This window comes from Suncus etruscus, chromosome 3 (genome assembly GCF_024139225.1).
Source record: "Suncus etruscus isolate mSunEtr1 chromosome 3, mSunEtr1.pri.cur, whole genome shotgun sequence".
In the NCBI taxonomy this organism is placed as follows: Eukaryota; Metazoa; Chordata; class Mammalia; order Eulipotyphla; family Soricidae; genus Suncus; species Suncus etruscus.
The window spans coordinates 44303421-44316131 of record NC_064850.1 but is presented as its reverse complement, the minus strand read 5'-3'; the positions used below and the strand labels follow the sequence as shown (position 1 = coordinate 44316131).

General features: G+C 50.5%; 1 protein-coding gene across 1 annotated transcript in view; it reads right to left on the bottom strand.

Moving 5' to 3' along the window:
* The window catches only part of DYNC1H1 (dynein cytoplasmic 1 heavy chain 1), a 77661-nt gene that overhangs the window by 34305 nt on the left and 30645 nt on the right, over nucleotides 1-12711 (bottom strand). Inside the window, exons 10-20 of the mRNA XM_049769915.1 lie at nucleotides 11658-11807; nucleotides 5750-5896; nucleotides 4570-4710; nucleotides 4117-4293; nucleotides 3898-4008; nucleotides 3693-3812; nucleotides 2591-2830; nucleotides 903-1058; nucleotides 657-770; nucleotides 409-519; nucleotides 97-306 (exon numbers count right to left, since the gene is read on the bottom strand). Coding sequence (XP_049625872.1) covers nucleotides 97-306; nucleotides 409-519; nucleotides 657-770; nucleotides 903-1058; nucleotides 2591-2830; nucleotides 3693-3812; nucleotides 3898-4008; nucleotides 4117-4293; nucleotides 4570-4710; nucleotides 5750-5896; nucleotides 11658-11807 — 1677 coding nt within the window. The remainder of the gene's footprint in view (nucleotides 1-96; nucleotides 307-408; nucleotides 520-656; nucleotides 771-902; nucleotides 1059-2590; nucleotides 2831-3692; nucleotides 3813-3897; nucleotides 4009-4116; nucleotides 4294-4569; nucleotides 4711-5749; nucleotides 5897-11657; nucleotides 11808-12711) is intronic.

Below are 12711 nucleotides of genomic sequence, written 5' to 3'. Positions count from 1 at the left end.
ACGATAGCCCATTAGTCAGTGCCGGGAGCCTCCCCCAAAGCCCCACTGCCCCTGGCCTGAGGGACCCAAGGACCTCCCACACTGTGTGGCGCTCGCCTGCTTCAGAAACTCCTCCAGCGCCATCTCGCCCTGCGCCACCAACAGCACATCCTTGACTATGGCCTCGTTCTTCTGCAGGTCCACGTCCCAGATTTGACCCAGAGTGAGTTCGGACACCACCCAGTTCACGTGTAGCCTCTTCATCAGCTGCTTCCAGTGCCGGTCCTTCAGGGCCTCTGACTTGAGCTCAATCACCAGCATGTTGATCTATTGGGGGGGGGGGGGGATAGGGCAGTGGCAGTAGTGAGCAGGCATCTGGCTGGGCATCACCCTCATCCCCACCGCCCACGGGCAGCCGGTGGACCTGACCTTCAGATAGGTCTTCAGGAGTCGCTGCACAAACTCATAGGAAGCATACTGTCGAAGACGTGCTGGGAAATTCTTCAGCTGGTTTAGGAGCCCATCTAGGTTCTGCCGCAGCTGTCAACATGCAGAGGGAGGGCACTCATGAGCACAATGGTGAGGGCATGAGGGGTTCCCAGTATGGCTCCTGGTCTAATTCCACCAGGAAAGTAGGTGTAGACACTCCCCACGAGCTGTACCACCAGCTAGTGTACCTTCCTGGGTTGCACGGACACCCATGGCTGTTCCTTCATCTGGTCAATCTGTTCCCAGACCTTGGAAAGCTCTGACCAAACGCCTTTGAGATCTTGCAGCTCTTCTAGGGCCACCTTGGGGGGAGAGGAGCAGGTCAACACGGGGGCAGAACATCTGCCCAAAGCACATGGCCCCAGGCAGGCCTTCCTGGATGTGACACCCCGTCAGCCCTCCTGGACACAACCCTCTCAACCCCTGCAACTCACCTGGACGCGTTCCTCGCTGCCACCCAGGAGACCTGAGTCAGTGAGCTCCAGTGCCTCCTTGGCCTTGGCGCACTTCTCACGGTCGTCCTTCAGGCGCCCGAACTTGCCCTCATAGATGGTGAGGGCCTGCAGTGCCTCCTCTGGCCGCAGGTTGCCCTGCAAGCAGAAGGCATGGTTGGCCCACATCCTACTCTAGCTTCCAGTCGAGAGAAGCAGAGAGAGAGCAGCACCTCTGTCTACCCTCCCCCACCTCTGAAGAAGAAACTTCAGAAGTGGGAGCACAAGAGATTCCTGGCGGGAGTAACAAATTCAGCAGTTGTGGTGTAATGACTGAGGCAGAACTCGGGCTCCCCCTGGAGGGTAGTAGTGGGAGGGTAGTAGTGGCAGAATATGTCTTTGCAAGGGGCAGTGCCAGGAGCAAGGCCAGCAGCACAAGGAGCAAGGCTCCAGCACAGTGGAGCAGTCATGAGGGCAGCGCAAGCATGTTACACACAGAACTGCAAGACACGAATGTGGGGGACAAAACGGTGCCACTGCCCAGCCCACTGGATACTACCCAGTACATGGGTGGGAAGGATTGCTGCTTCAGCAAGTGGTGCAACTCAAGCCAGTAGTGGTGGCATCAGGAAGAGAAGAGCCTGAGACGGGGACTCTTGGACAATACTGAGTGTAAGGCAGGATTGAGTGCAGAGCACGCATGGAGGTAAAGTCTGGATGCTGGAAGCCTGGGCAAGATGCCCAACCCACCCAGAGCACCAAACTGATGAGCAGACTGAGCAGCCCGACCCATGCTTAGACTTTCCCAAAGGACCGAGAATTCAGCTAAGAGGTCAAATAGGTGCCCTGCGTGCCTGAGGCCCATCATTCTGCAGCATCTACACACAAACACACAAAGAGACACAGGCCCCTATGGGGCCAGAGTAATAGCAGAGCAAGTAGGGTGTTTGCCTTGCATGTGGCCAACCTGAGTTCCATCCCAGTTACTCTATATCCCTATATCCCTGAGCCTGCCAGGAGTGATTCCTTAAGCATAGAGCCAGTAGTAACTCAAGGGCGATTGGGTGTGGCCCAAAAATCAATAACAAGGAAAAAAACCCCAAACATTCCACAATCCCCCCCAAAATAAATAAATAAATAAATAAATAAATAAATAAATAAATAAATAAATAAATAAAAAGAAAGACCACAAAAAACATTGTTAACTCTGAGACCCTGATAATTCCAACAAATGCCAAGTTGAAGAAACTGAGCTGCATCTACGTGGTATGAACAAAGAGAATCCAAGCTCCAAGCAGCCAGAGAAGCAGCTGCCACTGCCTGCCTGCCTGTGCCTGCCACTGGCTCACCTGCCAGCCTCCTTCCTGGCCACTGCATTGCTCCTCCCCATCTGGCCATGTCACCATATGGATCAGACGGCCTCTCCCCGTGTACCCCTACTCAGTTCCCCACTCTCTGCCGCTGTTTCAAAGGTTCAGACACGCTAGCAAGGTTAGGAGTCAGAGGCTGGGGCGCTGGCCTGAGTGAGAAACAGCAAAAGACGGGTGGGCGGCACTGACCCGCCAGATGTCACCATGAGCCTGCATGATTCTGGGGCAATCTGGTCCCACCTGACTCTCGGGTGTACCACAGGCCACCTGCTCTTAGTCCCAGAGGAATGTGACCAGTCCCAGGGCCATGCAGGCACACACCGTGACAGGCTTGGTCTTCTCCCAGTCAGTGAGCAGGTCAGTGGTACGGCTCTCCACGGCACGGTCCTCCTGCACGATCTTCATCTGCAGGTTGGCCACCTGCTGCTGGATGGCCGAGTCCTTCCGCCTCATGATGTCGTTGAAGGCGCCCCACTCGCCCTCGATGTTGTCGATGTAGAGCCAAGAAGGTGGGAATTGGAACCGCTGCTTTTCGAGAAGGCGCTGCCCATTTCGGTAGAGCTGCAGTAGGCAGGAAGAGACACCGCGCTTGATCCCTTCCAATCAGGACAACGGGGTTGTCTTTCCACATGGCCAAGCCTGATTTGAACCCTGACACCTTGTGATCTCTTCCAAGCCCGGCAGGAGTGAGCCCTGAGTGCAAAGCCAGGAGAAAACCCCAAGCATCGCTGGGTGTGGCCCCAAAACAAAATATAGGGACAGAACTGAGGAGAGGAACCCCTCACTCTGATCACACACCCGCTGTTCTCAGAACCCTGCCCTCAGGAGTCAGGGCAAGAACTAAAGTGAAAGGATATGGAGAGAAAAGTCAGCTCAGAGTCAGGTACAGAGCAAGTTTCATAGATGACATTGCCTCTGCAGGCCTGGGGTAACCAGGCTCCCCAGCCATACTACACAACCAGGGTGGCAGGTATGTGTGTGTTGGGGACTGAACTCAGGTCCTGAGAAGGAAGGGGAAAAAAAAGGGAGGGAGAGAAAGAAAGAAAGAGAGAGAAAGAGCGGAGAGAGAAGAGAGAAAGAAGAAGGGAGAGGGGAGGAGGGAGGAGAGAGAGAGAATCTGAGACAACTCCAGCCCTTTATGACCTTGGTTAAAAATGCAGATTCCTAGGGATGGGGGCAAAAAAATGCAGATTCCTGGATGCCAATCTCTGTGCTGAACAGTTGGCAGGGATAGGGTCCCCCCAAAAGTAAAGCAGCAGGGAGAAAGAACAGGGCTAAGGCACTAGCCTTGCTTGCAGCAGATTCCAGTTCAAATTCTAGCACAGCCAGGAATGACCACTGGGTACAGCCCAACCCCCATGCACTGATGGGCCCAGAAGGAGGAAGGTTACCTGGACTAGGTCACAGCAGCCTGAGAACTCACCTCAACTTGCTTCTCAAACTGCTTGATCTTCCGTTTTAGTGACTGCACATAAGTGATGAAGGTCACTGCATCAGAAGTGCTAGCCGTGTCCACTGAGTGTTGCTCCAGCTCTTGACGGGACTGTGGGGAGAGCCACGGTGTCAAGGAGGGACGAGGGGCCCGAAACAAGTGAGGGAGATGGAGGCAGGAGCTAGCCAGGCCTCACCTTGGAGATCTGGGAGTGGAATTCTGTCATGTTGGTCCCCAGCATCTGCCCGAACTTGCTGAGCACCTCCTTATGCCAGGAGTCGTACTTGAGGTTCACTTTGGACTGTACCTGCAAAGAGAACAGACACCAGAGATTACCATCATCCTTCTGGCCCCGAGTCTGGGGTGGCCCCACAGCATCCCTGTCCAAGTCAGGAAGCAGCAGGGACACATGTACCTTGCCGTAGTCTATGACCACGGGCCCAAACTCCTTCTTGGTCTCGGCATTGTCGAAGGTGCCCCGGGCCTTCCGTATCTGAACCAGCAGGGCCTGCCATTTGTTGAGATCCTCCCCTAGTCGGTTGTAGATGTTTTCGGCCTGCATGTCCCACAGACACTGGTACTGTAGCCAGACCTAGGTAGAAGAAAACAGCCAAGCAAGTCTTAATGTCCCCTGTGTAGAAAACCAGACTGGCTGAGGCCCCTCTCCAGGGCAGGACTCAGGGGCTCTCATTGCCTTAAAAAACCGCCACTGCATATTCTCACATGGGTCATCACGGGAAACCAGTACAACCAAGTATTCTCAAACATGACAGCTTATGCCCAACAAGTGCAGTGAAGGGACTGCAGGACCTTTTACACCACAAACACTGGGTGACATCCAGGTGGCATGTCCTGGTGGCGACCTCACCTTGACATACTGCTCGACCTCAGTCACAATGCCCATGACGGCAGAGTAAGACTCTTCCAGAGCCACAGGGCCGTCAGGCATGCGCGTCAGAGCGTTCCGGTAGAATTTTTCCTCTTCTGTCAGCTCATAGTGAACACCAACCTGGTCAAACAGAACCAGAAGAACTCAGTAAGAGCCAATGAGGAGCAAGTTTATGAAAGCTGGCAAGAGGGGGCACACACAGGGAGTGGGAAGGGCAGTGCTCTGCTGGCAGCACCACATCTGAGCATAGCCTGCCAATACGGCCCATGAACAAGTGCTTCTTTCTTGGTGACAGAAGAAATGTTTCCCAGGATGGTCTCAAGCCTCTACAAGAAGCTGCCAAGTCACCAATCTGACTAACTCCAGGGATGCTAGGATTAGGGCTAACATCACCAGAATTTGCTCCCTCAATCTTGTACTTCGGGCAGACATGGCAGCAACACAAAAGCAACCGTATTAGCAACAGTGGCTTGAATTCCTGGACCACATGGCAACATTCGCAGCCGTGGAACAACTTTGTTTAATACTGTCACTTCCATAGGGACAGCAGTTTTGGCGCCAATGTGTAGCTTAAGTCACTCAATGTTCAGAAGTAAATGAAATAAGAGGATGGTCAGCTATCAACAAGAGCTTACAAATAAACCTTTTGCCAATGACTTCATGACTTCATTAGAGATAAAATAATTTTCACAAATTTGTCACTGTAATGCTTCTTTTAATTTTTCTCCTTCTCCTCCCCTTTTCTATTTATTTTATTTTTTGGGTCACACCTGGCAATGCTCAGGGTCTACTCCTGGCTCTGTGAAATTGCTCCTGGCAGGTACATGGGACCATATGGGATGCCGAGATTTGAGCAACATCCATTCTGGGTCAACTTCGTGGAAGGCAATTGTCCTATAGCTGTGCTCTCTGCCGCCGCCCCCCCCCCCCCCCAACAATTTTGCTCTCACTTATCTGGAAATAAATGTATTACAATCAGCTATACCAACTATGTGATATGTGTTAAACTAAAAAAAAAAGAAGCTACAAAAAGCAGAGTGAGGTCACTCTGGCAGACGATCAGGGGCTAACTGAGCTTGCCTCGGGCTGCACATCTTATGTGGTGGCCAAATTTCACAGGACAAAGTGGGGGCATGAGAGGAGGGAGAGTGGGGCTCACCTGGTAGCGTTGGCTCTGAATGCGGGGCAGGGCCAGCACCACCATCTTCCAGGCAAACATCTCCTGGTAGAGCTTGTAGCGGCACTCCTCAATGGGCGGGTTCAGGTAGATGACCTGGTTGGTGATCCGCAGCTCATGCACCACATTCTGCAACACAAGACAGGCAGGTGTCCCAGGGAGCTCGCTGAGCCTTGATCTCACAGCAGCACACATCACCTTTGGCATTTTGGGGCTGTGGTCCATGACCTTTCTTTTTTTTTTTTTTTTTGTGGTTTTTGGGTCACACCTGGCAGTGCTCAAGGGTTATTCCTGGCTCCAGGCTCAGAAATTACTCCGGCAGGCACGGGGGACCATATGGGGCGCCGGGATTCAAACCAATGACCTCCTGCATGAAAGGCAAATGCCTTACCTCCATGCTATCTCTCCGACCCCGGTCCATGACCTTTCACAGAATTTGAGGACAAAGCCTTCCCAACTGCTGATGGTGGAAACCCCCACCTCCAGCCTGATTCCTGTCTCCCAGAAGATGCTACCACCGCTATTGCTATTGCTGATATGTTCTTGATGGTCACCTTTTTTTTTTTTTTTTTTTTTGGGACACACCCGGCGGTGCTCAGGGGTTACTCCTGGCTGTCTGCTCAGAAATAGCTCCTGGCAGGCACAGGGGACCATATGGGACACCGGGATTCGAACCAACCACCTTTGGTCCTGGATCGGCTGCTTGCAAGGCAAACGCCGCTGTGCTATCTCTCCAGGACAGATGGTCACCTTTTTACCACTTTCCTTCACCATAGACTGTTGCTCACAATTGGTTTCAGCTTTTGAGAGATTCTCAGCTCTAAGACATCTCCTAATTGTTAATTACTGAGAGCTGATTTTTTTTTTGAGAGCTGATTTTTTTAGACTCCACAAGATCATATTGCTAGTAAGAATTCTTAAAAGATAATATAGATCCTCGATGGCGAACCTATGGCACATGTGCCAGCGGTGGCACACAAAGGTCTTGCAGCTGGCACGTGGGAAGGTCTGCAATTAAGATATTCAGGGGCTGGAGAGATAGCATGGAGGTAGGATGTTTGCCTTGCATGCAAAGGATGGTGGTTTGAACCCCAGCATCCCATATGGTCCCCTGAGCCTGCAAGGAGCGATTTCTTTTTTTTTTCTTCTTTTCCTTTTTGTGTATCTTTATTTAAACAGCTAGATTACAAATATAATTGTAGTTGGGTTTCAGTCATGCAAAGAACCCCCCCCCCCCCTTCACCAGTGCAACATTCCCATCACCAATGTCCCAGATCTCTCTCCTCCCCACCCCACCCCAGCCTATACTCTAGACTGGCTTCTACTTCCCTCGTTCATTCACATTGTTATGATAGTTCTCAATGTAGTTATTTCTCTACAACACTCATCACTATTTGTGGTGAGCTTCTTGTACTGAGCTGGACCTTCCAGCCCTCCTCTTTTGTCTCTGAGAATTACCTCTTTTGTCTCTGAGAATTACTGCAAAACTGTCTTTTATTTTTCTTAAAACCCATAGCTGAGTGAGACTATTCTACATTTTTCTCTCTCCCTCTGACTTATTTAACTTAGCATAATAGATTCCATGTACATCCATGTATAGGACCTTGAAGAAAGACTTTAGTGTGCCAGGTCTATGGCAGGATGCTTCGTGGGTAGGGACATGCTTTTTTTTTTTTTTTTTTTTTTGGGTCACACCTGGCAGTGCTCAGGGGTTATTCCTGGCTCCAGGCTCAGAAATTGCTCCTGGCAGGCACGGGGGACCATATGGGGCGCCAGGATTCGAACCAATGACCTCCTGCATGAAAGGCTAATGCCTTACCTCCATGCTATCTCTCCGGCCCCGGGACATGCTTTTTTTAGGCCAAAAAATTTTTCCAATTTTTGCTGTGCCTATGCAAAATATTGCCAATTCTTCTATTTTTTTGTTATAAGTATTAGCCCTTTTCTCAGAACCTGCATTTTTCTATAAAGTCAATTAGGGGGAGACGTTGTATTAACTGGGTCTTTCCCTCTTCAGTATATGCTTGTTACTCATTGGTTGAAAACACCTTTGAATTGGATTCATGCCTTAGACCACTTTGTTTGCTCCACCCCAGGGTGTGTTCTGGCACATTCTAATAAAGACAATGGGTCTCAGGAAAAATCTCTCTTGTTTTTCTTTCTTTCCACTGCTAAGCTACGCTTCTTAGGAGCAGAAGGACTGTTTTATCCCCTTAATCATGTGTAGGTTATTTCCTGCAGTGTCTCCCCAGTATCCTAGACTTGTGGAACAATGCAACTATATCAACCCTCTGTTCCCCAAGAAAGTCACTGGAGGATGTTGAGGGGCAAGAAGCTCAGGGCCAAGTCAGGCAGGCACATGCCACAAGACAGGCTAACAAAGGGGGTGGGTGGTACTGCCCAGTCCTGTTATGAAGGAAGAAATCACAACACATCAGCTCCAGGGCAGTGCCAGTGGGAACACAGGCCTGCTTTCTAGCTCTCAGAGGGTCCTTTCTATTCTGGAGCCTTCCATCCAAAGAAGTGTCTGGCTGTTGAAATAATCGATTTTTACTCTATTCAAGATAATTCTTTGCTGCTGCTTGTCATTCATGAACTGGAAGTACCCCTGGATTGTTCTCTTACCCCCCTACCAGTTTTCTACCCAAGGGGTGGTCCTTCTCTTCCCAGTAAAGACCCTGGATCTTAGGTAGAAGCTGCTTAAGGTTTCTGTTTCCACAACTAGATCATCTGCCCTACTGGGATCTTTTGCTAGTGAGCAGAAAGTTTGTGATGGAAGTTTCCTGAACCTGTTTATTGTTTTCAACCTTTTGTGGATTTTTTTCCTGTGTCACTGTTTGCTTCCAGACCTGTGCTTCCCAGTATCTTGAGATTGGGATATGAGGCTTATGCTTCATCTGGCAGCCTTAGAGGCCTCTCATGGGGACACTGAGCCACCTATGGCAGGTACCTACTTTGTTTTTGTTTTTGGGCCACACCCGGTGACGCTCAGGGCTTACTCCTGGCTATGCACTCAGAAGTCGCTCCTGGCTTGGGGGACCATATGGGATGCCTGGGGATCGAACCGCGGTCCGTCCTAGGCTAGTGCAGGCAAGACAGGCACCTTACTTCTAGCGCCACCGCCTGGCCATTTTTTTTTTTTTTTTTTGCAGGTGCCTACACTTTGTACATCACAATCTTACTATCTGTCTGACACACATCTCTCTCCCTCCTCTCTCTCTCCCTTCTTCCCTCCCTCCCTCCCCCTCTGTCTTTCCTTCTTTCTTTCTTGGGTTTTGGTTTTGCACTCAGAAATCAGCAGGCTTGGGTTTTGTTTTTAATCGCCCCCCCTTCCTCTCCCTCTCCCCATCTTCTCTCCTCTCCTCTCCTCTCCTCTCCTCTCCTCTCCTTTCCTTCCCTTCCCTCCCTCCCTCCCTCCCTCCCTTCCTTTTCTTTTCTTTCATTTTGGCTCTGCATTCAGAAATCGGCAGGCTTGTTGTTTTTTATTTTATAATCTCCTCTCCTCTTCCTCCCCCCTCCCTCCCTCCCTTCCTCTTTCTCTGAATATCTGTAAAGTTTAAACAAAAGGTAAAAACTGGATAGGGGAATTATAGTTTCCCCCAAATTAAACATTTTTCCAGCACAGGTCTTTTCGGCATGTAAGACTTTTTTTTGGGGGGTGGGGGGGTTTGGTCACACCTGGCGGTCTCAGGGGTTACTCCTGGCTCTGTACTCAGAAATCACTCCTGGGCCAGAGCGGTGGCGCAAGCGGTAAGGCGCTTGCCTTGCATGCGCTAACCTAGGACGGACCACATTTGATCCTCCGGTGTCCCATATGGTCCCCCAAGCCAGGAACGATTTCTGAGCACGTAGATAGGAGTAACCCCTGTCACGGGGTGTAACCCAAAACCCAAAAATAAATAAATAAATAAATAAATAAATAAATAAATAAATAAATAAATAAATAAATAAATAGGGCCCGGAGAGATAGCACAGTGGCGTTTGCCTTGCAAGCAGTCGATCCAGGACCAAAGGTGGTTGGTTCGAATCCCGGTGTCCCATATGGTCCCCGTGCCTGCCAGGAGCTATTTCTGAGCAGACAGCCAGGAGTAACCCCTGAGTACCACCGGGTGTGGCCCAAAAACCAATAAATAAATAAATAAATGAATGAATAAATAAATAAATAAATCACTCCTGGTAGGCTAAAGGAACCATATGGGATGCCAGGGATCGAACCATGGTCAGTCTGGGTCTGTCGCATGCAAGGCAAATGTCCTACCACTGAGCTATCATTCCAGTTCCTCTATTCTTATTTTATTTTTATTTATTTTGTTTGTTTGTTTTGGTCACACCCAGCAGTATCTCAAGGTTACTCCTGGCACTGCACTCAAAAGTCACTCCTGGCAGGCTCAGGGAACCATATGAGATGCTGAAAATCAAACCACTGCCTGTCCTGGGTTGGCCACACGCCCTACCCCTGTGCTATCACTCCGGCCTACCTCTATTCTTTTTTTTTTGGTTTTTGGGCCACACCCTGTGACGCTCAGGGGTTACTCCTGGCTATGCGCTCAGAAGTTGCTCCTGGCTTCTTGGGGGACCATATGGGACGCCGGGGGATCGAACTGCGGTCCGTCCTAGGCAGCGCAGGCAAGGCAGGCACCTTACCTCCAGCGCCACCGCCCGGCCCCGTATTCTTTTTTTTTTTTTTAAATAATAACTTTAGTTATACTAACTACGTTAACTATATGATGCATTCTCTTTAAATAAAGTAAAAAAAAAAAAAAAAAACCCAGAATAAAACAAAAGGTCCTTCATCAATCGAAATAAACAGAATTGCCTCGAAAGCTGGCTGAACTAGGAAACTGGCTCCTAGGAAAAATGCCCTGTTGTTCTGTTTCTGGGTCACACCTCGCTGTGCTCAGAGCTCGCTCTGGGGGCATGGGGAGGGGGGAAGACACATTTCTGGGACCTTATGGGATCCAAGGGGTCAGACCCAGGTCAGGAGTATGCAACACAGAACCCCACCTGCTGGACTGTCTCCCATAGTTGACTGCTTCCAACACAAGGAAGAAACAGGTGCTGGGACAGTTGTCTGTCACCCCACCACCACCAATTCCTCTGGGAGCCTGAGGGACACTCTTAGGACCAAACGAGATGAAGCCACAGGCCAGCCGGCCTGACTGGAGCAGATCATGTTCTACTCCCCACATGGCTACTTTCACGGCAGCTGGCAAAGCAGACTTTATCTCAATGGAGAATTTTTCTGTAATTTTTTAAATAAAAATAAGATTTGGGCTGGAACGATGGCCCAGCTAGGAGGGAGTTTGCCTTGTATGCAGCCAATCCAAGTTTAATCCCCAACATCCCTTTTGGTCGCAAATCCACCAAGAATGATTCTGAGCTCAGAGCCAGGAGTGATCCCTGAGCAGAGCCAAAAAACAAAACAAACAACTCCCCGCCCCCCCAAAAAAAATTCTAGTCTTCAGGTGGGCTATAGACAAAGGAGGAAATGTCTCCGATTCTACCCCAGCCCGTCTCACCTCCGCCTCGTGTCCTGGCTGCTCTGGACATCCCTCACCCTCTCACCCAGCTAAGCATGTGTCCTCTTTCAACCTGCTGCATTCCTCTTGATGAGGGGGCCTGAGAGCCTACATCATTGCCTGGTGCCAGTGTGAGGGATATACCTACATGCACCAAGGGGAGAGCCAAGCTGGGTCCCCCAGGATACAGGGGTGTCAGCTGACCCTGTTAGTCCATGGCTCTAGAGCTGCTCATGTACTGAGGGGCTAGGGACCACTACTGCCCTCCCTGCAATTCTCAGGGGCTACAATGTGTTGGGGATTGAAATCAAGGCCTGGCAATGTCTGGCCATGCCTGGGGACCCTGAGGGATCTTCCCAGCCCACACTCACTTTGATCTTGGGCTCTCCGCCAGGCTTGTGACTGACTTGCGGGGCGTCTGTGTCCATGTCCACTTCAGCCTTGTCTTCGGCTTGTCCCAATAGCACCTGGGTCCAAGCCCTCAGGCCTGCCTGCAGGCGCACACCTAGGATCCGCTCAATCTGCAGGGAAAGAGAAGCAAAAGCACGTCAGAGCCACTGGCTCAGGGAACCAGGCCTTGGCCAGAGACACTCTCAGCCTACCTAGACCACAACTACTGAGGCCTGAATCTAAGGAAAATGATAAGACAGAGCAAGTTCTGAAGGCTCAGAGACAAAAGCGAGAAACAGCAACTGGAGAGGACTCCATCCTTGTGGCCAGAAAAAAAATCCCTGTTCCAGAACCAGACGAAGACTCTTTTTGGAGGAATCTGAGCCTCAGCCAGCGGACAATGTCCCCAAAACGGCTGAGAAGACCTCAGGGCCTTTGTGTGGACTGGGAAGATGGGTACTGTGCCTCTGAGGATGCTGCTAGGATCACAGTTAAGCACCAGCCCTGCCTGTGAGACTGAATCCTGCTAGTAGCATTACATACTGGGATTCTGGGCGAGAAACAAGACTACACCAGTAATTTCTAGGGGAAAATGCTTTTCAAATAACAAACCCATCAACCTAAGAAGCAGGCAGGGACCATCTCGGTGGTGGTGAGGGTACAAGACCTTGTATGTCCTGATCAAAGGTCAGCAGTACTATAACAGTTAGCTGAGAGACAATATGGAAGTGACTGGGGTGGGAAGAGATGGGATGGGAGGATGGGCCACGCCCGGCCATAGTGTTGGGGATTTAAACAGCCACATGCAAGGCAAGCACCTTCATTTCTGGACTAGGAAAGGGGATGGAGGAGAGAGAAGAGCAAGGATAGGCAATGGAGAGGGAAGAAAAGGGAGGTAGGGAAAAAAATGGGGAAAGGGAGAAGGGGAGGGAAAAGAAGAGGGAGGGAGGGGAAAAGGGAAGAAGCAGGGGAGAAGGGAGAAGAGGAGGGAAGAATGGGGAAAGGAAGTGGGATGGAGGGGTGGAAGAACAGAGA